Source organism: Lactuca virosa, chromosome 4, assembly GCF_052849685.1.
Source record: "Lactuca virosa cultivar CGN04683 chromosome 4, Lactuca_virosa_CGN04683_v6, whole genome shotgun sequence".
Taxonomy (NCBI): domain Eukaryota; kingdom Viridiplantae; phylum Streptophyta; class Magnoliopsida; order Asterales; family Asteraceae; genus Lactuca; species Lactuca virosa.
Genome location: NC_136429.1, coordinates 209633599 through 209658650, shown reverse-complemented (window position 1 = coordinate 209658650; position 25052 = coordinate 209633599). Strand labels below are relative to the sequence as shown.

The 25052-nt window shown below is 37.6% G+C and overlaps 2 protein-coding genes across 2 annotated transcripts; one reads left to right on the top strand and one right to left on the bottom strand.

The window, feature by feature from the left end:
- Window positions 1-1894: 1894 nt before the first annotated feature.
- On the top strand, window positions 1895-24101 carry LOC145105549 (uncharacterized). The gene is made up of 6 exons (XM_079042633.1): window positions 1895-1925; window positions 23124-23282; window positions 23469-23540; window positions 23620-23701; window positions 23796-23947; window positions 24028-24101. Exons 1-6 carry the CDS (start codon window positions 1895-1897, stop codon window positions 24099-24101), a joined length of 570 nt encoding a protein of 189 aa, XP_078898759.1.
- On the bottom strand, window positions 23790-24907 carry LOC145168710 (uncharacterized). Its single transcript, XM_079087440.1, has 2 exons — window positions 24802-24907; window positions 23790-24730 (listed from the first exon to the last, which is right to left on the bottom strand). The coding sequence occupies exons 1-2, from the start codon at window positions 24875-24877 to the stop codon at window positions 24315-24317; spliced, it is 492 nt and encodes a 163-aa protein (XP_078943566.1). The 5' UTR covers window positions 24878-24907; the 3' UTR covers window positions 23790-24314.
- Between the last annotated feature and the right edge of the window lie 145 nt (window positions 24908-25052).

Genomic DNA, 25052 nt, shown 5'->3' with positions numbered 1-25052 from the left:
TCTGGTTGAGCCATGTAAACATCCTTATTCATTTTCCCGTTAAGCAATGCAATTTTTACATCCATTTTCCATATCTCATAATCATGAAATGCGGCTATGGAAAGTAGTATCCCAATCGACTTAATCATAGCTACTGGTGAGAAGGTTTCCTCATAATCAAATCATTGAGTCTAAGTATAACCTTTCGCATCCAGTCGATCTTTATAAGTCTACATGTTCCTATTCATGTCAGTCTTCTTCTTGAAGACCCATTTACACCTAATGGTTTTAAGACTAGGTGTAGGATCACCCAAGTTCCATACTTAGTTATCATACATGGACTAAATCTCATTTTGAATCGCCTCGTTCCATTTTCCAGCCTCTAGGATCGACATGGCTTCCTGGTAGTTGTGTGGCTCACTATCGCCTACCAGGTTTCCATCATCATGAGTAATATGAAATCCATAAAACATAGGTTGACGATGTGCTCTATCAGATGAACGAGGTGGAGGTGGAGGTACATTAGATTCATCAACAGGTTGCTCAACCTCTTGTTGAGGTCTAGCGTCAACTTTAGTTTCGTCATTGGTTGATTCTTAAATCTCATCGAGATCAATTGGGTTCCTACTAGTTTCTCGAGATATCAGCTCTCTCTCATGAAAGACTGACCTACGAGCAACAAAGACCATGTTCTCAGTAGGCTTGTAAAACAAGTATCCAAAAGAATCTTTGGGATAACCAATGAAGTAACACCTTTCAGATTTGGGTTCAAGTTTGTCTAGCTTCTCGATGAATGAAAGCCTCATAACCCCAGACCTTGATTCATGCAAGAGAGGGATGAGTCCTTTTCCATATTTGGAATGGTGTTTTCTCAAGCTTGTTAGTTGGTACGAGGTTTAGAATATAAATGGTCGTTTCTGGAGCATAACTCCATAAACTACTTGGAAGTGTAAAACAGGTCATAGAATGAACCATCTCAAGAAAGGTTCGATCTCTCCTTTTAGACACACCATTAGTTGTGGTTTTCATAGTGGAGATAATTGTGATATTATCCCACAACTTCTACGATAATCATAGAATTCGTCACTAAGATACTCTCCGCCCTTTTCAGAATGAAGTATCTTGATTTTCTTGCCCAGTTAATTCTCCACTTCACTTTGGAATTTCTTGAATATTTCAAATGTATCAGACTTATGTTTAATCAAATAAACATGTCCATAAATCATCAGTAAATGTGATAAAGTATCTTTCACCATGTCTAGTGATGTGTTTGAACGGACCACATACATCCGAATGGAGTATGTCCAATAGATTTACTCGTATCTCACAGTTTCGTATGAAAGGAGACTTTGTCACCTTCCCAAGTAAGCAAGATTTGAAATTTCCATCAAACTCTGGGTTAAATGGATCCAAGATTCCATCCGACTGGAGCTTGACGATTCTCTTCTTGTTTATATGGCCAAGGCGACAACACCATATGCATAATTTATCCAAAGAAGTTGAATTAACATTTAACATTAAATTATTGTTTCTACTTACACCCACCACAAATTCATATATGTCATTGCCAGGAGTTGCTTTAAAATAAAGATCATTATATTTGTAAACTAGAATAAAAGCGTCATTATTATCAAATCCAAAAGTAAAACCATCTATCCATAATGCATAAAATGAAATAATGGTTCTTGCCATTTAAAGTGAATAGCAACAATCTTTTAAAACAACTGAAAAAATAGAAGGTAATGAAAGCTTGTAATCTCTAATTTTGGTAACAGTCATTTTGCTCTTGTTCCCCATGATCAAGTCAAACTCTCTATGCCTTAGCTTCCATCTTCGACTTAGTCTGTAAAGTGCCAGCAACCTTGGCCTTTTTCTTCTTAAGATCCTCCAAATACTTATGGCATCTATGTTTCTAATGGCCCTTCTCTTGGAAGTGGTGGAAAATGGTTTCCTTAGGTTCATTCACTGGTGGTATGTCATAAACATCCTTTCTAGGGTTGGAATTGGGAGCACCCACCTCTCCTTTCCCTTTTCCCTTGATATTGGGATGAGAGGACCTCTTTTTCTAGACACCAACTTCACTAATAGCCATCACATGAGTGGTTAAACTTGTGTTCCTAGGTGGAATAATTCTTTCTTCAGTTGTCTTGAGAATCCCATGTAGCTCCATGATACTCTTCTCCAAGTCATTCATATGGTAGTTTATAGTGAACTACTTATATGCACTTGTCAAAGAATTAAGAATGACATCAATATCCATTTATTGAGTAAATGGGAAGCTAAGACGTTTAGTTCTGTCAAAGTTCCCTTTCAGTTTTAACACATGGGCACTCACGAAACCACTCTTATGTTGCTTGCAACCTTGAATATATTGCACCACCTTGAATATCTCTGTTTGAGCTTCCTCTTGAAACATGTCTTTGAGCTGCTCATTCATGTCGTACACTTCAAGGTGTTGGATTAGATGTCTAAGCCTATAACTATTATTGGTATGTACTTGACTCGAGAGTAGCATGGTCCATTTGGGTTGCATATCATCAGGACAATTTTTTAAGATGGATTCTTGAGAGAAGGTCATATATATGATTTATTAATATATTATAAGTTATAATATATTAATATGAAATCATATGTTTTAATTAGTATTGGTCAAGAATTAATTTGGAATTAATTTGGTGATCAAAAGAGACTAATTAAATCTATGGGGACTAATTATGGTAATTACTTATATTTATATGTGTTGGGCTTATGATCCATGTTGGACCAAGTTTATGTATGGATACATAAAGAGTTAGGCCACATGAACCATGGATCATAACACCCATGGGTATGGATTTAGTTTATACCCATGACCCTTGGAAACCACCATATAAATAGGTTGCTTCATGACCAAAACGTGTGCTTCTTTTCTTAGAGAAATATGGAGGTGTTTTGGTGCATGGGAATTCTCTCTCAAGAGCCACCTTTGTTCATGATGTGTTGTGACTTCATTTGAGGCTTCCACACTATTTGGGCTAAGCTCTTAAGGCCAAATAAATCAAGACTTCAAGCTACATAAAGGTATGTTACCCTAACTAGTATCTTGTATGGTATATGTCAATTGCATGCTAGTTATACGCTTAATACCTTGGAAACATCATTGGATGTATAATTAGTGAAAACATAGATCCAAGGTATTTAGGGTTGTATATTCACCATAGGATGTTGTAGTATATAAAACCCTTCAGTTATATCAGAGCCATGGGTTGTTTTCAAATTATACTTGATGGTACTTGTTGAAAAAAGCTGAAAAGATCGAATTTTTTGCTGTCTGGACAGGGGACTCGATAAGTCCATTGAGGGACTCGATGAGTCCATGTGTAAACTCATCCAACTCGTCGAGTTGGTTCATGTACTCGGCGAGTTGGAGCCCCTGACAGCATATATTAGAGTTTTTTGGTCTGTTTTGGATTAGAATTATTACTACAAAGTGTTTTTGTTCATAAAATTTTATTTTGATGTTATGGTAATGTTTATTCTCATCCAAATAAAAGATAATTGTCATAATTTAAAGTTTTGTATTAGTTTATATGAATATGCTAATTTCTTGAAGATTGATGATATGAATTCTCTTGTTCTTATGAGTTAGTTTAGATTAATAGAAAAATTATGTGATAGTTGTTTTCGATCCAAATTGATCTAAACGTTGTTCATAATATGTGTTTTTGTAACTTGTCCTCAAGTTATATGAAAGGTCGCATTTATGAATTTTAAAACTCATAAAATTTCCATAAGTTATGAAAATGAAGAGTCTCATTTTTTTAAATGTTTTTAAAGTCTTCCTAAACTTGTCCTCAAGTTATGGAACTTGAAGAGTTTTTCATTAAACTGCTTTAAACTCATAATTTATGGAAAACAAAAAGTTTTTGGATTGTTCAGAACTTTCCGTCAAGTTTTGTAATTTGTAAAGTCACCCTCCATGTATACTTTAATTCCAACCCTTAGAATTTTAATAGTTTAAAATTCAACCCTTATACTATTATAATATTATAGGTTTAATATGTATATATATGTATAAGAGTAAGTCAGTCTTACCGTTAGTAGGCCTCATTCACGAAGTCAGTCTATGAGGGGGGTATAAGGTTACTGCCTATAAAATGACAGTTTAATGGGTGTCCACTCTCACCCACCGCTTCCTTGACTGGTGGAGGGTCGTTAGCCGAACGGGTAGGACATGACATTAATTCTCTCTTCATTAAAAGTATAATGATAAATACTAAGTAACTAAACACTTATAAATTCCCAATCTTAGTTACTTAGGAAAATTTGAATTTGGTGCTAACCCATGAAATTGCACTTTGCACCTTGTTAAGTCGTTAGTGGAGCGTGTGTGGTTAACCGACACACTAATATGGGACTGACAATGTGTGGCAAAGGGTAGCTTGATGTTAATCATAGATCAATGGAGTGTGTGTGGTTAATCGGCACATTGATTAGGTAGTTGTAACATTAAGTGTACCAAGTTAATTTGCATGGTTATTCACTCCTTGTTTGTGATCCTCGGCATCCCAGTCACAAACTTGAAGGGCACAATCGAGATTTAAACATGACATTGAATAGTTCAATGAATCTCAAAAGGTCTAGGAGTTTCAATTCATTTAAAACCTAATGTTAAATTTTGTTTTTCATGGTGGAAGTTGGTAAATCGTCATTTACCTACCTTCAAATATTTTGTAGCTTGGATTACGTCATCCCTCTTCCAAGTTATAAAATATTCTGTTGGGTCCTAGCCTTAATATTTCAAATTGGGTGTTATATTAAGGACTTAAATCAACTAAACTTGAATTTCTGCCTCATAGATGTCTAGTTATGACAACTATGGTCTTCCTTATACTTTAGGATAAAGCATTCCTAATGAAGATGATATCCCAAATGGAAATCAAGGTGAAAGATTAATCCCTTTGTTGCGCATTAATAGGACTAGAAATCATACTTCACTTCCTCCACCTCCTCCAATTATTCTCCCTAACCCACAAGTTCTTGAAAAGTGCAAGGTCACTCAATCCTTATTGGCAAGTAATGTCTATATGTGCTCACATCTTGGAGATGAATTCACATATTGACAAGTTGGGAGAGTTGGGTGTTGAAGTCTCAACGAAGTTGGCTGTTGACTGGGTTCTTCAGTCACTTCCTAAGTCATATAGAGGATTCTTTAAATGACTACTATTTGACAGACCATGGCATGACCCTTATCGAACTTATCTATTTGCTTGTTGCTGCTGAATCATCAATGATTTGGAGCACTGGTAAAGCAAATTTGATTGGAAGATCTACTTCCCAAACTTTCATGGACATTGACAATGGAAACATTGGAAGTCCAGAAAAGTCTTTTCTTCCCAATGGAAAGGGATCGGCCATACTCAACCCGGTTGACCCAATGGTAAAGAGAAAGTCTAAGTCGGAGATAGTCCCATGTACCATTACTAAAGAGTCCATATGTTTTATTGCTAAAGGAAGGGACATTGGTTGCGAAGCTGCCCTGTTTACCTGAAAGATCATAAGGATGGTAAGGTCAGAGTGTATGACTCTACTTCAGGAAAGTCCACTATATAACTCTATTAAGTTCCGATTTGGAGATTCTTAATACATGATGTGACTAGGTCTCATTTTGATGTTTTGTAGAATCGAAGAAATGAAAGGAAAATTAAAAGAAAAGTAAGTTGATTCTGATCGTGAATAGATGGATTTTGATCGCATGATTCGATGATCAGAATTTTGAGCTGCTGCTTAAGCGTTACGATAGATTGCTTAGGAATAGATAACAACATAGTTTTCATATGTATGTGCATTGTAAGGATAAGTTTTTCCACAATTTTTTAAAATAAAAGAAAATTTTTTGATTTTATTTACTTTAAGTATCCTTACAATGGCATTTGTGAAAATTGTTGTTTATATGATTCCATTGATAGCAATATTGGAAAATGGATTTGATTCTTTTGTTTGTGGTAGTGTCATAATTTACCAAATAAGGAAAGATTTTCATCACCCAAGTTTCAGTTGGATAAAAACTTGGAATCATGCAAATTGTATTGTATGATGAATGAGAATTTTCATCTTTGGGAAATTAAGACTAATTCCTTGTTCACATGTATATGTGAGTCAAGTGAAGGACTAGGAGATCGGGTACACTTGGTTGTGCGCTGATCAGGTCCACCACAAAGAACGATAAGGCTATTCGTCATGATTTGCTAAAGTTTAGTAAATATGGTTGTGCTTACAAGTTTAAGTATAATTCTGAAACATTGGAAAAGTTTCAATGTATGGCAGGACGAATGAGAAGAATCAAATTAGGCAGAAAGATAAAAGTTTCTTCAATCTGAATAGATGGGAGAGTACTTCAGTATCATGTTTTATGATCATCCTAATGATTATGAAAAACCATATCACAATTGATCCTTTAAGGACATCTTAGTGTATTTGTTTGACTAAGAAGAGGAATCGTGAATTGTTGAAATGGTTAAATCAAAAGATGAATCATACTTCGTTCCAAAATTGAGTCTTAGAGTAATACTCCAAGATTGTAACTCGAGTGACATAATCTCAAGAAAGGTTTAAAACAATTATCAAATGTAGAGTAAACTCTTTTCTACTCTTGTACATTTGAAATTGGTAAGTTGTCATGTCTTAGATAAGACAAAGACCAACTAAGACCAATTGTGTGAAGTGTTTTTTCTTGATAAGAATCACCACTAACTCTTGAATATTTTTTTTGTCAAGAAATGGTTCTTGACATGAGAAACATATATGTCAAGAGGTCAGTGGGAGTTTTAAAGATCTTGAAAAAGTTTAATAACTAATCAAGAATAAAACATGTTGTTTATCACTAGCACGCGACTTGAGGTTTGTAACCTATCATGTTGACATATTCTTGTTTCTGTGCCCATTCCAGTTAATGTTGACTATGCATATGGGTTCTATCAGTTCTCAATTGTTTGCGTAACAACCTGGAAGCAATGGTAGGCCCTTGCGCTGCTGGGTGGCAAGAAAACCTAGATTAAACATGTTCAGTCCATATGAGTTTGGATTTGTCACTAACCTTGTCTTGTGATTATGGTTATGAAAATTTTACATGGATAGGACCACATACATCATAAAAATATAAGTGTAATAAGGTTTCTCTTCGATTCATGAAAATAATGGCGAGGAAACACTTTCACTAAGTAGATTTTAAGTAGATAGCAATTGCGATATTTGCATTCTCAAAATCGTTAGTGGAGCGTGTGTGGTTAACCGACACACTAACATGGACTAGTGAGAATGTCAAAAGGTCTAAACATTATGATTACGGCATCCATCTTCGTAATAGTTTAGACACACATGTGAGCTATCTAAAGTAAGGTGTATTATTTTTATAAAGTCTTATCAAAGCATCTCGTATCAGAAATCTGAACTTTGGTAAGAAAGTCAATAAGTATTGCTTTCTAGAAGTCCAGCTGATTTCTGGATACATGTCAAAGCTAGTGGGAGCATACGTGCTATGCTAATAATTATCATGTTAGTGGGAGCATGATTATTATGTTAGGTGTTGCAAGTTAGCAATGTTAATTATAGAAAACAAAAGTGTCAATTTGAAAAGTTGCAAGGTTTGGAAAGTTGGTTTGCTATAATTAAGGGAGAGGAAATTATACTTCATTCTAATTCTAAAAGCTTAGATTGTGAGTCTTTAATCAAATTTAGTCATGATTACATTATTTCGGTTCTAATATTCGATTATGATTACGGAATCCCTTTTCATAATTCGAATTATGAGAACATGGCAAATAGAAATAGAAATATTATAGCGAAATACTGGTCTAGTATCATGTCTTTATGTGAGACATCATGAATCGTGTCCCATATGCTTTGGATATAGGATCGATTACATGTGCTATAATATCCATCCGTTCTAAATTTTCCAAATGCCTAGGGCATTAAGAGGGAAAAGGTCTAGAACTGGATATGACTAAGATGATTAAGCAATTGTCGAGGAAAATCTGAGGTTTACCAAAGAATCTCATATTCTTACATTTGCGATAAGGATTTGGAATTGTGAAATGAGTATCATTTGAAATGTTGTCAATTAATCTATTCCACAAACAAAGGACCATAGGTAAACATAGTCTGCATGCTTGAAGCATGGGACAACTATTGTTTTGATTCAAGTATAAAGTTTATTATTCGAGACATTATACAATGAATAATGAGTAATCACTATGGTGATTAAATAAAAGGTGTTTTATTTACTCTCGAGACATTATACAATGAATAATGAGTAATCACTATTCGAGACATTATACTTTGCATGTTTTCAATTCTCGAATAACTAGGTTATTCAAACCGTCCACAGTCGATCATACTTTGGAAGTAGGTATGAATCAAGACTGTCATGAATTGGGATTGTAGATGTCTAAGGTGTTTAGACATAGCAAAAGTTGCTGCAACATTCATGAGTGATCATAAGTTCTAAGTATTTGATTAAACCCACGCTCACTTGTATCACTTCATGGAATTTATCTCGAGTGCTCGTGAGACGGTAATATCATATAAGTCTTCAAACCTAGAGATATGAGTTGTTGACTATGAGTTGGTTGTACATTGATTGTATGAAAACGCCTCAGTAACTTGATGTTATAAAACGTGCCTTTGTGTATGATTCAACAAGTAGTTAGTATAAGGATATGAGTCGAAGTTTATCCATTCCTTTTACCCTTGGAGGGATCAGAGCGATATATGTGGGCCCCTCGATGATTTAGTGATGACAAACGTAAGTGCTCGGTCGGGCCCGGACTGATTTGATTTGTTGAATTAGTCGGTCGTCTTAAATCGAAAATCAGGAAACAACAGATGGACAAAGAGAAAGATTATAATCCATGTCTCATTCCATATGATATCTAGAATGGAGGAATATAAGATCCCTTGTCTAAATGGACACATCATTGAGTAGGTCAGAGTTCGACAACGGCTTTTAAGAGCTATGATTGCTAGTCGGGTTTTAGAGTCGTACATGCAATAATAGTTGTAGACTTATCCAAGTGGAAGACTGTTGGATTAGATGTCTAAGCCCATAACTATTATTGGTATGTACTTGACCCGAGAGTAGCATGGTCCCTTTTGGTTTCATATCATCAGGACAATTTGTTAAGATGGATTCTTGAGAGAAGGTTATATATATGATTTATTAATATATTATAAGTTATAATATATTAATATGAAATCGTATCTTTTAATTGGTATTGATCAAGAATTAATTTGGTGATCAAAAGAGACTAATTAAATCTATGGGGACTAATTATGGTAATTAGTTATATTTATATGTGTTGGGCTTATGATCCATGTTGGACCAAGTTTATGTATGGATACATAAAGAGTTGGGCCACATGAACCATGGATCATAACACCCATGGGTATGTATTTAGGTTATACCCATGACCCTTGGAATCCACCATATAAATAGGTTGCTTCATGACCAAAACATGTGCTTCTTTTCTTAGAGAAATATGGAGGTGTTTTGGTGCATGAGAATTCTCTCTCAAGAGCCACCTTTGTCATGATGTGTTGTGACTTCATTTGAGGCTTCCACACTATTTGGGCTAAGCTCTTAAGGCCAAATACATCAAGACTTCAAGCTACATAAAAGGTATGTCACTCTAACTAGTATCTTGTATCGTATATGTCAATTGTATGCTAGTTATAGGCTTAATACCTTGGAAACATCATTGCATGTATAATTAGTGAAAAAATAGATCCAATGTATTTAGGGTTATATATGCACCATAGGATGTTGTAGTATATAAAACCCTTCACGAGGTTCTCACAACTCTTCTGGAGTTCAGAAGACATGTTCGCCAACATTAGATATGATACTTCAATCTAATGATAACAATGTTTTTCATGTTTTGTTGCTTCTTCTTTACTAGCATTGTCAGGAAACTCCTCTTCAAGATACTCATACAATACATACTCCATATTTTCATACCTCAAAGTGATCCTTAGGTTATAAATCTAATCTAGGTAGTTTAGACCAATGAGCTTATTGTTGGATTAGTGTCTAAGTCCATAACTATATTTGGTATGTACTTGACCCAGTTGTGCATGGTCCTTTTGGGTTGCCTTCACCAAAGCAACTTGACTGGAGGAATAATATAGAAAGATGTGATTATGGTTTATTAATATACTATAAGAATAATATATTAAAAGAGAAATCATATTTGTTTAATTAATATTGGTCAATAATTAATTAAGAATTAGTTTTGTGATCAAAAGAAGTTAATTGAACTTAAGGGGCTGAACTTTAATTATGTAATAGTTGCAAAGTAGGGCAAGGAAACCCTAATAGATAGGGTGGACGAATTCTAGGGATAAAACCTAAAGAATTCTTCCATAGGGATTCTAGAATTATCCTTGGGCTACTTGGTGTCTAAGTAATCAGATAAGGATAACCAATTGAAACCCTAATTCCTACACATATATAAAGGACCCCTAGGCATAGGAATTTCGGCCACTTGAACCCTAGAAATCCTAGAGCCGAAATTCTCCTCTCCCCTTTCTCTATTTTTTCCTCCAATTGCAATTGGTGTTTGTGATTCATTATAGGCACAACACTTGAGGTGCTAAGGTTCTCAAGGCTTCAAGATCTTCAATAAACAACTAGGTAATCATCTAGATCTGTTTACATGTGTTAATTTCGAATATCATATGCTAGATCTAGGGTTTGAAAGACTTGGATGAATGCATGTACAATAGAGAAACCTAGATCCAAGCATTAGGGTTTGCATGAGCCATAGGATGTTCTTTTGACTCAAACCGATCAGTGGTATAAGAGCCTGGTTGGTTTCTGTTGTATTGATGCCTTGTATGTTCATTCATGCTTAAAATCATTTTTTTGGCTTTCTGTCTGATCAACTCGAAGAGTTCCATTGAGAACTCGACGAGTTCCAATGAGAACTCGACGAGTTTAGCTATCAGACAAAGAGATTTTCGGGATTTCTTGCTGTTTTGCTTAAGGAAAAGTACCTAAATCGTTTTTGACTAATAAAATCCGAATTTTATTAGTGTTCTATGGTTATACTTACCAAATCAAAAGATAATTACCAATTGTTTAAATAATAAATTCCTTATTTGATAATATTTGATTATTTGAATTAATTGTTGAATTATATTATAAATGAAATTGATTACGTCAAATTTAGATAATCAGTAAACTAATTGTTTAATTTAAATTATTTTCTATTTGATCCTTTGTGTTTTGAAAAGTTCAAAACTTGTTTTTTTCAAGTTTAAAATTCAACCTTATAGTTTAAAATATTATAAGATTAATACATATATCTGTATAACCTAAATGCTAGTCTTACGTTAGTAGGCCTCATTCACGAAGCTAGTCTATAAGGGGTGTTTAAGGAAGCAGCCTGTAAAATGACCGCCATTGGGTATCCACTCTTACCCACCGCACCCTTGACAAGTGGAGCGTCGTTAGCCGAACGGGTAGGATAGGGCAAACCTTTCCTCATTAAAAGTATAATGAATCTATATAAAGTAACTAAATGTTTTTACAAAAAATTCTCAATCTTAGTTACGTTAGGCAAAAGTGAATTGATGCAATTCCATGAAATTACACTTTGTACCCTTGCTAAGACGTTAGTGGAGCGTGTGTGGTTAACCGGCACACTAATTGGGTTCTAAGAAAAGGTGGCAAAGGGTGAATCATTGTTTGTCATAGTTCGATGGAGCGTGTGTGGTTAACCGGCACATCGAATAGGTGACTTTAACAATGAGGGAACCACGTATATTTGCATGGTTATTCGCACCCGCTTTGTGATCCTCGGTATCCCAGTCATAAACTAGAGGGGCATAACGAGATTTAAACATGCCATTGAAAAGTTCAATGAATCTCAAAAGATCTAGGAGTTTTCAATACATTTAAAACTTAATCTCTTTTTCGTTTTTCATGATGGAGAATTAGTGAATCGTCATTCACTCACCTTTCAATTATTTACTTGTTAGATTACGGCATCCCTGTTCTACTTTGTAAATAATGTTGTTGGATCCTAGCCCTAATTTCTCATTTGGGTGTTTAATTGGGGATTCATTTCTAATCAAACTTTGTTCTTTTTCCTTTTCAAATGTCGAACGTCAACAACAACGCTTCTGGTTCAAATTCCTCTGGCTCGTTCTCACTAATGAACTTGTGTGGGAGAGTGATCTTTGACAGGTTAAATTTCAATGATTGGATCCGCAACATTCGAATGGTCACTTGCTACGAGGAAAAAGAGTATGTCCTCGACGAGAAGCTAAAGGAAATCAACATCAACACTGCCTCTGGTGAAGAAATCGCGGCCTTTGAGGCCCATGAGCGTGATGCCACGAAATTCCATTGCATCATGCTAGCGACTATGACTGCAGAACTCCAAAAGTCCTACAAGGACATGTATGCCTATGAAATGCATCAAGACTTGTTGGACCGGTACCACCAGAGCGCTAGGCAAGAAAGGTATGAGATCATCACTTCGATGATGACTACCAAAATGGGTAATGGAGAGTCCCTTACCGCTAATCTGCAAAAGATGCAGAGATATGTCGATCGCCTGCTAAAGTTGAATGTGAACTTTGATGAAGAGCTAGCAATTGAGATCATCCTTCATTCCTTTCCTCCCTGCTATAGCCATTTCTGCATGACCTACCACATGAATAAGGAAGAGGTCACTTTGAGCAAGCTTCAAGACTTGCTAAGGACTGGTGAGAGCAATCTCAAACATAAGTCTGTTGCATCAACTCCAACTCCCGTTGCTGCCCCAGTCTTGGAAATAGGGCAAGGGAAGGGTAAGAAGAGGAAGTCTCCCTCAAATAGCCAACACAAGGGAAAGTACCAAGATGGTACCTCTTTTAGTGGAACCAAAGTTGGTTCTGCTAAACCCAACTCTAACCCTAAGGAGGCAAAGTGCCACCACTGCCACAAGATAGGGCATTGGAAAAGAAGCTGCCCAGAATATCTGCAAGCTATCAAGGAATGGAAAATCAAGTCGTCCTTTGCAGGTATTTACACTATTAAATCTAATGATTCATCGCATGCTATATCTTGGGTTCTTGATATAGGATGTGGTTTTCACATATGTTCTGATTTGCAGGGACTAAGAAGAAATAGGGATGTGGAGCGTGGAAGGATAAACCTAATCATGGGAAACATAAGATCGTCTCCTGTCACCAAGATTGGAGTATATTCATTGGTGCTTAGTAATGGATTTGGTTTAGATTTAAATAATTGTTGCTATTCGCCAGATATGGCAAGAAACATCATTTCATTTCATGGTTTATATAGACAAGGATTTAGATCTTTATTTGATAATAAAAAGGGTTCTATTTATGCTTATCTTAATAGTGTCTTATATTTTGAAGCATTGCCTTGTAATGGAATATATGAAACTGTGATGGTTGTAAACATACTAGGAAATGATGTGTTGTGTATTGATTCTTCCAATGATTTGAATAAAGCATGCTTGTGGCATTGTCGTCTTGGACATGTCAACAAGAAGCGCATAGCCCAACTCCAAAAGGATGGAGTGTTGGAGTCATTCGACCATAGGGACGATGACGTGTGCGAATTTTGTTTACTTGGAAAGATGACCAAGTCACCCTTCACTGGCACTTGTGCGAGGGGTGAGGGTTTATTGGACCTCATACATATAGATGTATGTAGACCATTTAGATCCACCACAAAGGATTCCTGTCGCTTCTACGTGACTTTTACCAATGATTATATCAGATATGGTTATATCTACTTAATCAGGCATAAGTTAGAAACCTTTGAAAAGTTCAAAGAGTTCAAGCAAGAAGTGGAGAATCAGTTGGGCAGGAAAATCAAGATGCTTCGATCTGATCGAGGTGGAGAATACCTAAGTCTTGAATTCCACGACTACCTCAAGGAATGCGGAATTGTTTCGCAATTGACGCCACCTAGGACAACACAGTTGAATGGTGTGGCTGAGAGGCGTAATCGAACCTTGCTAGACATGGTTCGTTCCATGATGAGTCGTGCTTCGCTACCTATCTCATTCTGGGGGTATTCCTTAGAGACTGCCTCCTGTATCCTTAACTTAGTCCCTACGAAGAAGGTTGCCAAAACACATCACGAGATGTGGACAGGGAAAGCTCCCTCATTGGCACATATCAAGGTTTGGGGTTGCGAGGCTTTCGTAAGACGAGAGACTCACGACAAGCTCAAACCTCGTAGTGAGCGATGTATTTTCATCGGCTACCCGCAGAAGTCCTTTGGATATCTCTTCTATAGACCAAGTGACAATGTTGTCTTCGTTGCAAGGAGAGGGGTTTTCCGAGAATGAGAACTCATAAGCCAAGGGGGAAGTGGGAGGCAAATCGATCTTGAAGAGCTTCAAGAGTCGAGCGATGAAGGAACCTCTAACGCTGGCGCTCAACCCGAGGAGGAAACTCCGGTTGAACCGATTGACGAGCCATTACCTCTTAGACGTTCCGAAAGAGTTAGGTTTCAACCCCAGTTATATGGTTTTCATATTACTACAGAAGGGGATACGTATATTATTGATAGTACACTCATAAATTTGGACGAACCTAATAGCTACAAGGAAGCCATGGCAGGCCTGGATTCTACGAAATGGAAAGAGGCGATGGAATTTGGTTGATAATGTACCAGGTCGTAAGACGGTCGGGTGCAAGTGGATCTTCAAGCAGAAGAACGAAATGGATGGGAATGTACACACCTATAAGGTGCGATTGGTTGCGAAGGGTTTCACTCAAACTCATGGAGTTGACTATGATGAAACCTTCTCACCAGTTGCGAAGATAAAGTCTATCAGGGTGATGCTAGCCATTGCTGCATTTCATGATTATGAAATATGGCAGATGGATGTCAAAACTGCTTTACTTAATGGGAAGTTAGCTGAGGATGTTTACATGGCTCAGCCAGAGGGTTTTGTCAATGCGAAGCATCCCAATAGAGTGTGTAAGCTTGAGAAGTCCATTTATGGACTAAAACAAGCATCTCGCAGATGGAATATTTGGTTTTCTACGAAGCGAGGATGAATCATGTGTGTATGTGAAAGCCAGTGGGAGTATAGTAAGCTTCCTCGTATTGTATGTCGATAACATACTACTCATCTGAAACGACATCCCGACGCTGCAGGAAGTAAAATCCTGGCTTGGGAAGTGCTTCGCTAGGAAGGACCTCGGAGAGGCTGTCTATATTCTAGGAATAAGGATAGTGCGAAACAGAAGTAAGAGACTAATAGGACTTAGTCAGAATACTTACTTGGACAAGGTACTAAAACATTTTAGTATGGAGAATTCAAAGAAGGGGGAGTTACCAATCCAAAGTAATGCCAAGTTGATTAAGACTCAAATCCCGAGTACCGAAGTCGAGATAGCAGAAATGAGCCGAGTACCATACGCTTCAACAGTTGGCTCGATTATGTATGCTATGACTTGTACTCGCCCTGATGTTGCCTTCACTTGGAGCATGGTTAATAGATATCAAGGGAACCCTGGCAAAGCACATTGGACTGCAGTCAATAATATTCTTAGGTACCTTCGTGGGACCAAGGAATGGTTTCTAGTCCTCGGTGGGAGTGATGACTTAAAGGTGCAAGGGTATAGTGATTCCAGCTTTCAGACCGACAGGGACAACTATCATTAGCAGTCAGGCTGGGTCTTTACCCTTAATGGAGGAGCAGTGACTTGGAAAAGTTCCAAGCAGGAGACTGTAGCTGATTCAACGTGTGAATCAGAGTACATTGCAACGAGCGAAGCGTCAAAGGAGGCAATATGGTTGAAGAACTTCATTGGAGACCTTGGAGTTGTGCCAGCCATAACGGAGCCCATGGAAATTTTCTGTGATAATGAAGGAGCGGTTGCCTTGACCAAGGAACCAAGGGATCATGGAAGATCTCGACATATCGATAGAAAATATCACTTTATTCAATATCGAGTGGAGGAAGGACTCCTCATAGTGACGAGGGTATCGTCAGAGGATAACCCAGCAGATCCGCTTACGAAGGGACTGAGCAGGGTTAAGCACTTGCAGCACGCTAGGAGCATTGGGCTGAAGGACGATATTAGTTTAGATTAGATTCTTTAGAAATGTGTAATAGATGAATTGTAATTAACATTCGATGATTAAATAAAAGAGTATTATTTATTAGTTATGTTACTGTCTTATGTTAATTGTTTACTTATTGTTTCATTTTGCATGTTTTGACTTCCTGAATAACAAGATTATTCGAACGGTCCACAGTCGTTCATATGTTGGAAGTAGGTATGTATGAAGACTGTCATTAATTAATGTGTAGATTATCTGAAGAGTATAGACATAGAAAAATTTAGCTTCAATGTTCATGAGTGCTTATGAGCTTGATTTGAGCATTGGATTAGACCCGCGCTTGTTGGAATCACTTCATGGAATTTATCACGACTGATCGCAAGACGATAATATCATATGATCTTAAAACCTAGATATATGGTTTGTTGTTTGCTAATTGGTTGTGCATTGATAATGCGTAAACGCATCAGTAATTTGATGTTATAAAACGCATTGTTGTGTATGATTTGATTAGTGGATAGTAAATGCATATAAGTCAAAGTTTATCTGTTCCTTTTATCCTATGAGGGTAAAAGCGATATCAGGGCCCCTCGATGATTTGATTTGACTTATGTGTCGGGCCCGGTCAGGACTGAATTGATGTATTCAAGTAAGTTCTATGTCAAATGAATCAAAGATCGAGAAAAACAACTGCTGGACCATAAGTATGACTATGTTCCATGTATTTGTCCGCACGATATCTAGAACAGAGGATTATACGATCCCTTATCTTAAGGACAAGTTATTGATAAGATCAAAAGTTTTGAGAACTGCGATTGCTAATCGGATTCAGAAGGTGCATTTGCATTCATAGCTATTAGACTTATCCAAGTGGAAGACTGTTGGATTAGTGTCTTAGTCCATAACTATATTTGGTATGTACTTGACCCGGTTGTGCATGGTCCTTTTGGGTTCCCTTCACCAAAGCAACTTGACTGGAGGAATAATATAGAAAGAGGTATTATGGTTTATTAATATATTATAAGAATAATATATTAAAAGAGAAATCATATTTGTTTAATTAATATTGGTCAATAATTAATTAAGAATTAGTTTTGTGATCAAAACAAGTTAATTGAACTTAAGGGGCTGAACTGTAATTATGTGATAGTTTCAAAGTAGGGCAAGGAAACCCTAATAGATAGGGTGGACAAATTCTAGGGATAAAGCCTAATGAATTCGCCCATAGGGACTCTAGAATTATCCTTGGGCTACTTGGTGGCGAAGTAATCAGATAAGGATAACCAATTGAAACCCTAATTCCTACACCTATATAAAGGACCCCTAGACATAGGAATTTTTCGTCCAATTGAACCCTAGAAGTCCTAGAGCCGAAATTCTCCTCTCCCCTCTATCTCTTGATTCCTCCAATTGAAATTGGTGTTTGTGATTCATTAGAGGCACAACACTTGAGGTGCTAAGGTTCCCAAGGCTTCAAGATCTTCAATAAACAACAAGGTAATCATCTAGATCTGTTTACATGTGTTAATTTCGAATATCATATGCTAGATCTAGGGTTTGAAAGACTTGGATGAATGAATGTACAATAGATAAACCTAGATCCAAGCATTAGGGTTTGCATGAGCACATAGGATGTTCTTTTGGCTCAAACCCATCACTTATCTCACGAGAGGATTTGGAGTAGAGAGAAGTTTGATGAAGTGGTTGGTACAAGAGGAGGAGGAAGGGAAGCACCGGAGCCGTTGGTCATCTATTAAGAAAAGAAACACAATTATTTTAATCAAGAATCCTTTTTTTATAATTACCCAATAAAAAATTATTAATCAAAAGGATAGGACCTAGATTTGGCTTAAAAAAGTAAAGCGGATTAGCCGAAAATTATGAAATGAAGTTATTTAGGTGGACAAACAATTGTTGATCTCAATCTATATATGATTCGTGAAAATGAGATTTATTAACCATTGTCAATAGCATGTTAATCTTTTCTAATGCTTATTAAGCATTGATGACTAGATTAGCAGAGGAGCATGAATCCAAATAGTTAATTATGAAGGGTTTTGAGCATTCTAACACTCCTAAGGTGTACATGCAACCCTAGAAACCTTGGATCTATGTTTTACTAAGGTACATGCAAATTTGTTTTTCCAAGGCTCTTAACCTAACTAGCATGGCATGGGGAACTTTGAAACATAATAAGCTAGTAGAGTTGCATACCTTTTAGTAGTGGTTGATTGCTTGGAGTTTGAGAGCCCAGCACCAATAATGTGGATGCCTCAAATAGAAGTCACAAATCACCACAAACCGTGGAAACTTGAGAGAATAGTAGAACACTTCTAGAAATCGGCCACCCTTATTTCTCACACACAAACTAGTGCAATTTCAAGTGCCAAGGACTCCTTTATATAGTGTGGTGGATTAGGGTTACATCCATGTAAACCCTAATACCCATGACCTTTCATTTCCATGAGATCCATGGGTTAAAGCTCCATAGACTATCCATGGACTCACCATGCAAGCCTAGCCCATTCTAAATAATCATTAGCCCATACTATATAAATACAAGAGTCCATATTTAATTAGTCACACTTTTGATCACGAAATTAATTTTAGATCAATACCAATTAAATAATATGATTTCATATTAATATATTACTACTTATAATATATTAATAAATCATAACTTATACTGTTCTCAAAAGATTATCCATATAAATTGTTCGGGTGAAGTGCAACCCAAATGGACCATGCCGGGTCGGGTCAAGTACACCTCAAATATAGTTATGGACTTAGACACCTTATCCAACAGTCTCCCACTTTGATAAATCTAATAACTATAACTGCAAGGATGACTTCAGGAACCGATCGACAATCGTAGCTCTTAAAACTCTATTGAACTATGAAGCGCCATTTTAGATAAGTGATCATATAATCCTCTGTTCTAGATATCAGCCGGACAAATACATGGAACAATGTCTTACTTATTGTTTAGCAGTTTGTTTCCCGATTTTCGATTTGTTTGACATAGAACTTAATTGAACACATCAATTTAGTTATGACCGGGCCCGATACATAGGTCAACACAAAATCATCGAGGGGCCCAGATATCGCTTCTAGTCCAAGAAGGAGCAGATAAAATTCGACTCATATGCTTGTTCTACTACTTGTTGAATTATACACAAAGGTACGTGTTATGACATTGAGTTACCAATGCGTTTTCGTACAATCAATGTATAACCAACTCATAGTCAACAACTAATATCTCTAGGTTTGAAGACTTATATGATATTACCGTCTCATGATCACTTGAGATAAATTCCATGAAGTGATACAAGTGAGTGTGGGTTGAATCCAATACTCAGAACTTATGAGCACTCATGAGTGTTGTAGCAACTCTTGCTATGTCCAACATTTTAGACATCTACAAGCCAACTCATGACAGTCTTGATTCATATCTACTTCCAATATATGACCAACTGTGGAGAGTTTGAATAATATGATAACCATAACATAATTATTCTGGAAGTCAAAACATGCAAAAATTGAAATGATAGTAAACGATTGACAAAAGATAGAAACACTTTACTCATAAATAAACAACAACTTTTATTCATCATCAAATGTCAATTACACTTTACAAATTTCAAAAACTATCTAATTTCCAAAACTAATATCATCCTTTAGCCCTATGCGCCTTGCATGCTGAAGATGCTTAACCCTACTCAATCCCTTCGTGAGGGGATCTGCTGGGTTCTCATCCGATGATACCCTCTTTGCCATGAGGAGTCCTTCTTCTATTCGATGTCTGATGAAGTGATATTTTTTGTCAATGTGTCTGGATCTGCCATGATCTCTCGGTTCCTTGGCTAAGTCAACCGCACTATTGCTGTCACAGAAAATCTCCATAGGCTCCTTTATAGCTGGTACAACTCCAAGGTCTCCAATGAAGTTCTTTAGCCATATAGCCTCCTTTGCTGCCTCGCTTGCCGCTATATACTCTGATTCGCAAGTTGAATTAGCCACTGTCTCCTGCTTGGAACTTTTCCAAGAAATTGCTCCTCCATTTACGGTAAAGACCCAGTCTGACTGAGAGCGGAAATTATCCCTATCAGTCTGAAAGTTAGCATCACTATACCCTACTACTCTCAAGTCATCACTCCCACCGAGCGTAAGGACCCAGTCCTTAGTCCTCCCCAGGTACTTGAGAATGTTCTTTACCACAGTCCAGTGATCCTTGCCAGGATTCCCCTGATATCTGCTGACCATGCTCAACGCAAAGGCCACATCAGGACGAGTACAAGTCATAGCATACATGACCAAGCCTACATCGGAAGCACATGGAACTCGACTCATCTCTACTATCTCAGCCTCTATACTCGGGCTCTGAGTCTTACTCAGTCTGTCGTTACACTATATCGGTAACTCACCTTTCTTGGAGTTCTGCATGTTGAACCTTTTCAACACTTTATCCACATAGCTGCTCTTACTAAGTCCAATTAGTCTTTTACTTATGTCTCTTAAAATCCTTATCCCTAGGATATAGGAAGCTTCTCCAAGGTCCTTCATAGAGAAACACTTCCCAATCCAGGACTTCACTTCCTGCAGAGTTGGGATGTCACTTCCTATGAGTAGTATTCCATCCACATACAATACCAAAAATACTCCCACTAGCCTTGACATATACACAAGATTCATCTTCGCTCCTCGAAAAGCCAAACTCTTTGACTTTCTCATCGAAACAAAGATTTCATCTGCGAGGTGCTTGTTTCAATCCACATATGGATTTCTCAAGCTTACACACTCTATTAGGGTACTCTGCGCTGACAAAACCCTCTGGCTAACTCATGTAAACATCTTCAGTCAACTTTCCATTAAGGAAAGCGGTTTTGACATCCATTTGCCATATTTCATAATCATGAAATGCAGCAATGGATAGTATAACCCTAATAGACTTAATCTTTGCAACTGGTGAAAAGGTCTCATCATAATCAACTCCCTGAGTTTGAGAAAAGCCCTTTGCAACCATTCGTGCCTTATAAGTGTGTACATTACCATCCATGTTGGTCTTCTTCTTGAAGATCCATTTGCACCCGACTGTCTGACGACCTGGTACATTGTCAACCAAGTTCGAAACTTGATTGTCATACATGGACTGTATCTCGATGTCCATATCCTCTTTCCATTTAGCAGCATCAGGGTCTTCCATGGCTTCCGTGTAGCTGTTAGGTTCATCCAGACTTACCAGTGTGCTATCACTGATAAGTATATCACCTTCCGCAGTAATATGGAAACCATAGTAATGCTCATATGCATTCCTAACTCTCGTGGAACGCCTCAGAGGTACGGCCTCGTCAGTCGGATCAATAGGAGTTTCCTCCTCAGATTGATTGCTAGGGTTTGAGGTTCCTTCACCACTTGAATCTTGAATTTCTTCAAGGTCAATTTTCCTCCCACTGTTTCCTTGGCTTATGAACTCTCTCTCTCGAAAGACTCCTCTCCTTGATACAAAGACCACATTATCGATGGTTCTGTAGAAGAGGTAGGCAAAGGATCTATGTGGGTAGCCGATGAAAATACACCTCTCACTTCGAGGTTCGAGCTTATCGTGAGTCTCGTGCCTCACGAAAGCCTCGCAACCCCAGATCTTGATGTGGTCTAGATTGGGAACTTTTCCAGTCCACATCTCGTGAGGTGTTTTGGCAACCTTCTTTATAGGGACTAGATTAAGGATGTGGGCGGCAGTCTCTAAGGCATACCCCCAAAATGAGATTCGTAGCGAAGCTCGACTCATCATGGAACGAACCATATCCAACAAGGTTCGATTACGCCTCTCAACCACACCATTAAGCTGTGGTGTCCTGGGAGGTGTCAATTGTGAGATAATCCCACATTCCTTAAGATAGTCAAGGAACTCTGTACTAAGATACTCACCACCTCGATCGTATCGAAGCATCTTAATGTTCCTGCCCAACTAATTCTCGACTTCCTATTTAAACTCTTTGAAATTTTCAAAGGTTTCTGACTTATGCTTGATTAAGTAGATATATCCATATCTACTATAATCATCAGTAAAAGTCGCATAGAAGCGGTTAGCATCCCTTGTGGCGGTTCTGAAGGGTCCACACACATCAGTATGTATGAGATCCAACAAACCCTCACCCCTAGCACAAGTACCAATGAAGGGTGACTTTTTCATTTTCCCATGTAAACAAGATTCACAACTATCATCTGACTTTAGGTCAAATGACTCCAAGACTCCATCCTTTTGGAGTTGGCCTATGCGTTTCTTGCTTACATGTCCAAGATGACAATGCCATAATGATGCTTTATCCAAGCTAGTGGAAGAATCGATACACAACACATTATTTCCTAGGTTATCTACCACCGACACAGTTTCATACACACCATCACAAGGTAATGCTTTAAAACAAAGAACATTATTAAAGAAAGCATTAATACCACCACATTCATTATCAAACGAAAAGGCACTACTAGAAAAATAGCCTTTTACGACGCGCAATTAATGACACACATTTGTGTGTGCCGTAAAAATTAATGTCAGTTTTCCAAAATTTGAAGGATAGAGGACACGTATTTTTGCGTGCCCTAAAATTAGTGTCGCTTTATATTGTGCTTCGTGTAACTGTGTCGCTTTATATTTTTTTAGGAAACACACGTTTTTAGGGGGAAAAATGAAATCCAAAAAATTAACCCCCACCTATTCATCCCAAAAATTCCCCGCCTCTTCGAAGTAGGGCCTTCATCTTCATCCACAGCTTCCTCAATTCCTCAATACAATCACCTCCACCAAAAACCTAATTCTCGGTTCCAACAAGTTCTTACACTCTTAATTCGAACCTAATGAGCTGAGGATTTAGGGTTCTTACCTCCCAGTTATCAATTTGAGCCGATGATTTAGGGTTCCTAAATCCGACCCTAATTTTTTCTATCTCACTCTCATAAGTATTACTTCTTTTACTCTGGGTAATGCTCGATTAGGTCAAATTTGATGCTAAAGAAAAAAAACCCTTGTATAGTTTTACCTCCGTTTTGATGTAACATACAGAAAATGTAGAAGATGGTGAAGAAGTAGCAGTAGAGGAAGTGGAGGATGAACAGTCGAAAATGGAAGGAATGGCATCAATAGCGTTGTTACCAGATGGGTCAATCTCGGGTCATTTTGTTCATCTTCCCGAGTCCGTTTGTTACGACATTCATGGCACTGGTATTTCCAAACTCCATCGATGCATTATTTATTGCATTACCTCCCTTTTCAAAATGCCATTGAAGCTGTTTTGGTTGTCTCCATCTCTAGAAGATGTTTTTGGGTATTAAAGCGTGTAGAAACATGTAGAAAGAACTTTAAAAGATGCAATGCTTTTTGGTAATAAATGTGTTTCCATGAAAACAGAGATAGCATGTGAAAGGGAATGTAGCAGGGGTGAAGACTACCGTTTGGTCAAACTGACTATAATAGACTTCAATATAAGTTTAATCTTTAGCTTGCTCAATGTTTTAAGCACTTATATAAGCTTTTGTAATCAGTTTTTACATGTTGTTACAGAGCAAGAAAGAAAGGGATATAGTGGTTGAACGAAGAGGCCATGATGTTGAACGCTTATGTAACATTGATCATGCACATGGGTGGGTATTAATTATGTAAATTAAGAATCCTTTTAGACATTATTTACATTGTAAATATTCAAATAAACTCATGAATTTTTCCATTTCTTCACAGATGGGAGAAGGATGTGGTTAGTTTAGTTGCCAAGAAGCAAGAGAATATGAAGATTACAATTTCTTTTAAGTGTGAAACGCTTAAAGCCGATGAAGTAGCAGAAGGGCATATTAGGCAGTTCATGCCCAAATTAACTGGATTGGATGTTGTTGGTAAGCATATCTAGTTCAAACTCACTGGGATTTGTGTTTCTCAGTTGTTAATGAATAATGAGCACCTTAAAAATATGCAGTTAATATTGGGAAGACGAGTATCACAGGTTTGGACTTTAAAGCAGAAGTGGGATGTGTGGAGCTAAGTTCCTAAACTTCTGATCCAAACAACATTTGTTCTCCTTGTGGGACCATCGTCATGGCCATCAGCACTTCCAATTTCAACATCCAAACTCCGAAGGCTTTCTCCTAATGTAGCTCCACTTCCACTACTTTCTTGGCTCAAAGCATCAATATCCCTCAAACCATTATCAATGCTCTCAAACTGCATATCATGAGGCTGTCCTAAAGTTGCATATGTGCCCCCTTAAGATTCATCATCTACTGCATGCGTGCCTCCAGAGCCTTTCAAAGGAATAGAAGGAGGAACTTGATCATCATTACCAGTACCACTGCTGCTTTCACCAGCTGTTTCAGTTTTAGGCACCATCCCATCTGATTCTTGGGACTCATTTTTAGTCTGCTGACCCTCCTCCACTTTTTCTTGATCAGAGGCAGAGGCCTTCTCAAGAGTTGGACGCCTCAAATGAGAAACTGACAAATCTTCAAGGCCTACAGGGATGCTGGATGCATTAGATCCACCACTTTTCTGGTCATCATTCGACATGCTAAAACGGTGCCCATGCTGTCCATGGCGGCCATTCCTTAAGGACCTGAAAATCGAATCTAACCGCGACGAGGATGACTCTAAATTTCTTTCAGTGTGCCCATCACGACCATTATCTACAAACAGAAAAAACAAAAAACTAACTTAGTAGACAAGAGAAGGGATTGAGAGAATGAAAGAAAGTTACCTGCTTGTCTGGAAGAGACCGCACGTGATGAAGAACGCTCCATTAGAAGAGGATGTTGAGACGCTCTTCTCACCATCGTTCATCTCCAAAAGATGGGGATAGGAGTGATAGACACAAACAAAGGGGTACGCGTGAAACTAGAGAAAGGGATAGGGATAAAGATAGGAGCAGGGAGGACAGAAATGGAAAGGGTAGAGATAAAGATAGAGAAAGAGAAAGAGAAAGAGACAGAGGTGGTGACAGGGATAAGG

Coding starts and splice junctions, on each gene's coding strand:
- LOC145168710 (XM_079087440.1), bottom strand. CDS start 24,877: ATGGTGAGAAGAGCGTCTCAACATCCTCTTCTAATGGAGCGTTCTTCA. Junction 24,731..24,801: donor GGTCTCTTCCAGACAAGCAG/GTAACTTTCTTT, acceptor TTCTGTTTGTAG/ATAATGGTCGTGATGGGCAC.
- LOC145105549 (XM_079042633.1), top strand. CDS start 1,895: ATGGCCCTTCTCTTGGAAGTGGTGGAAAATG. Junction 1,926..23,123: donor CTTGGAAGTGGTGGAAAATG/GTTTCCTTAGGT, acceptor TGTAACATACAG/AAAATGTAGAAGATGGTGAA. Junction 23,283..23,468: donor TTACGACATTCATGGCACTG/GTATTTCCAAAC, acceptor CCATGAAAACAG/AGATAGCATGTGAAAGGGAA.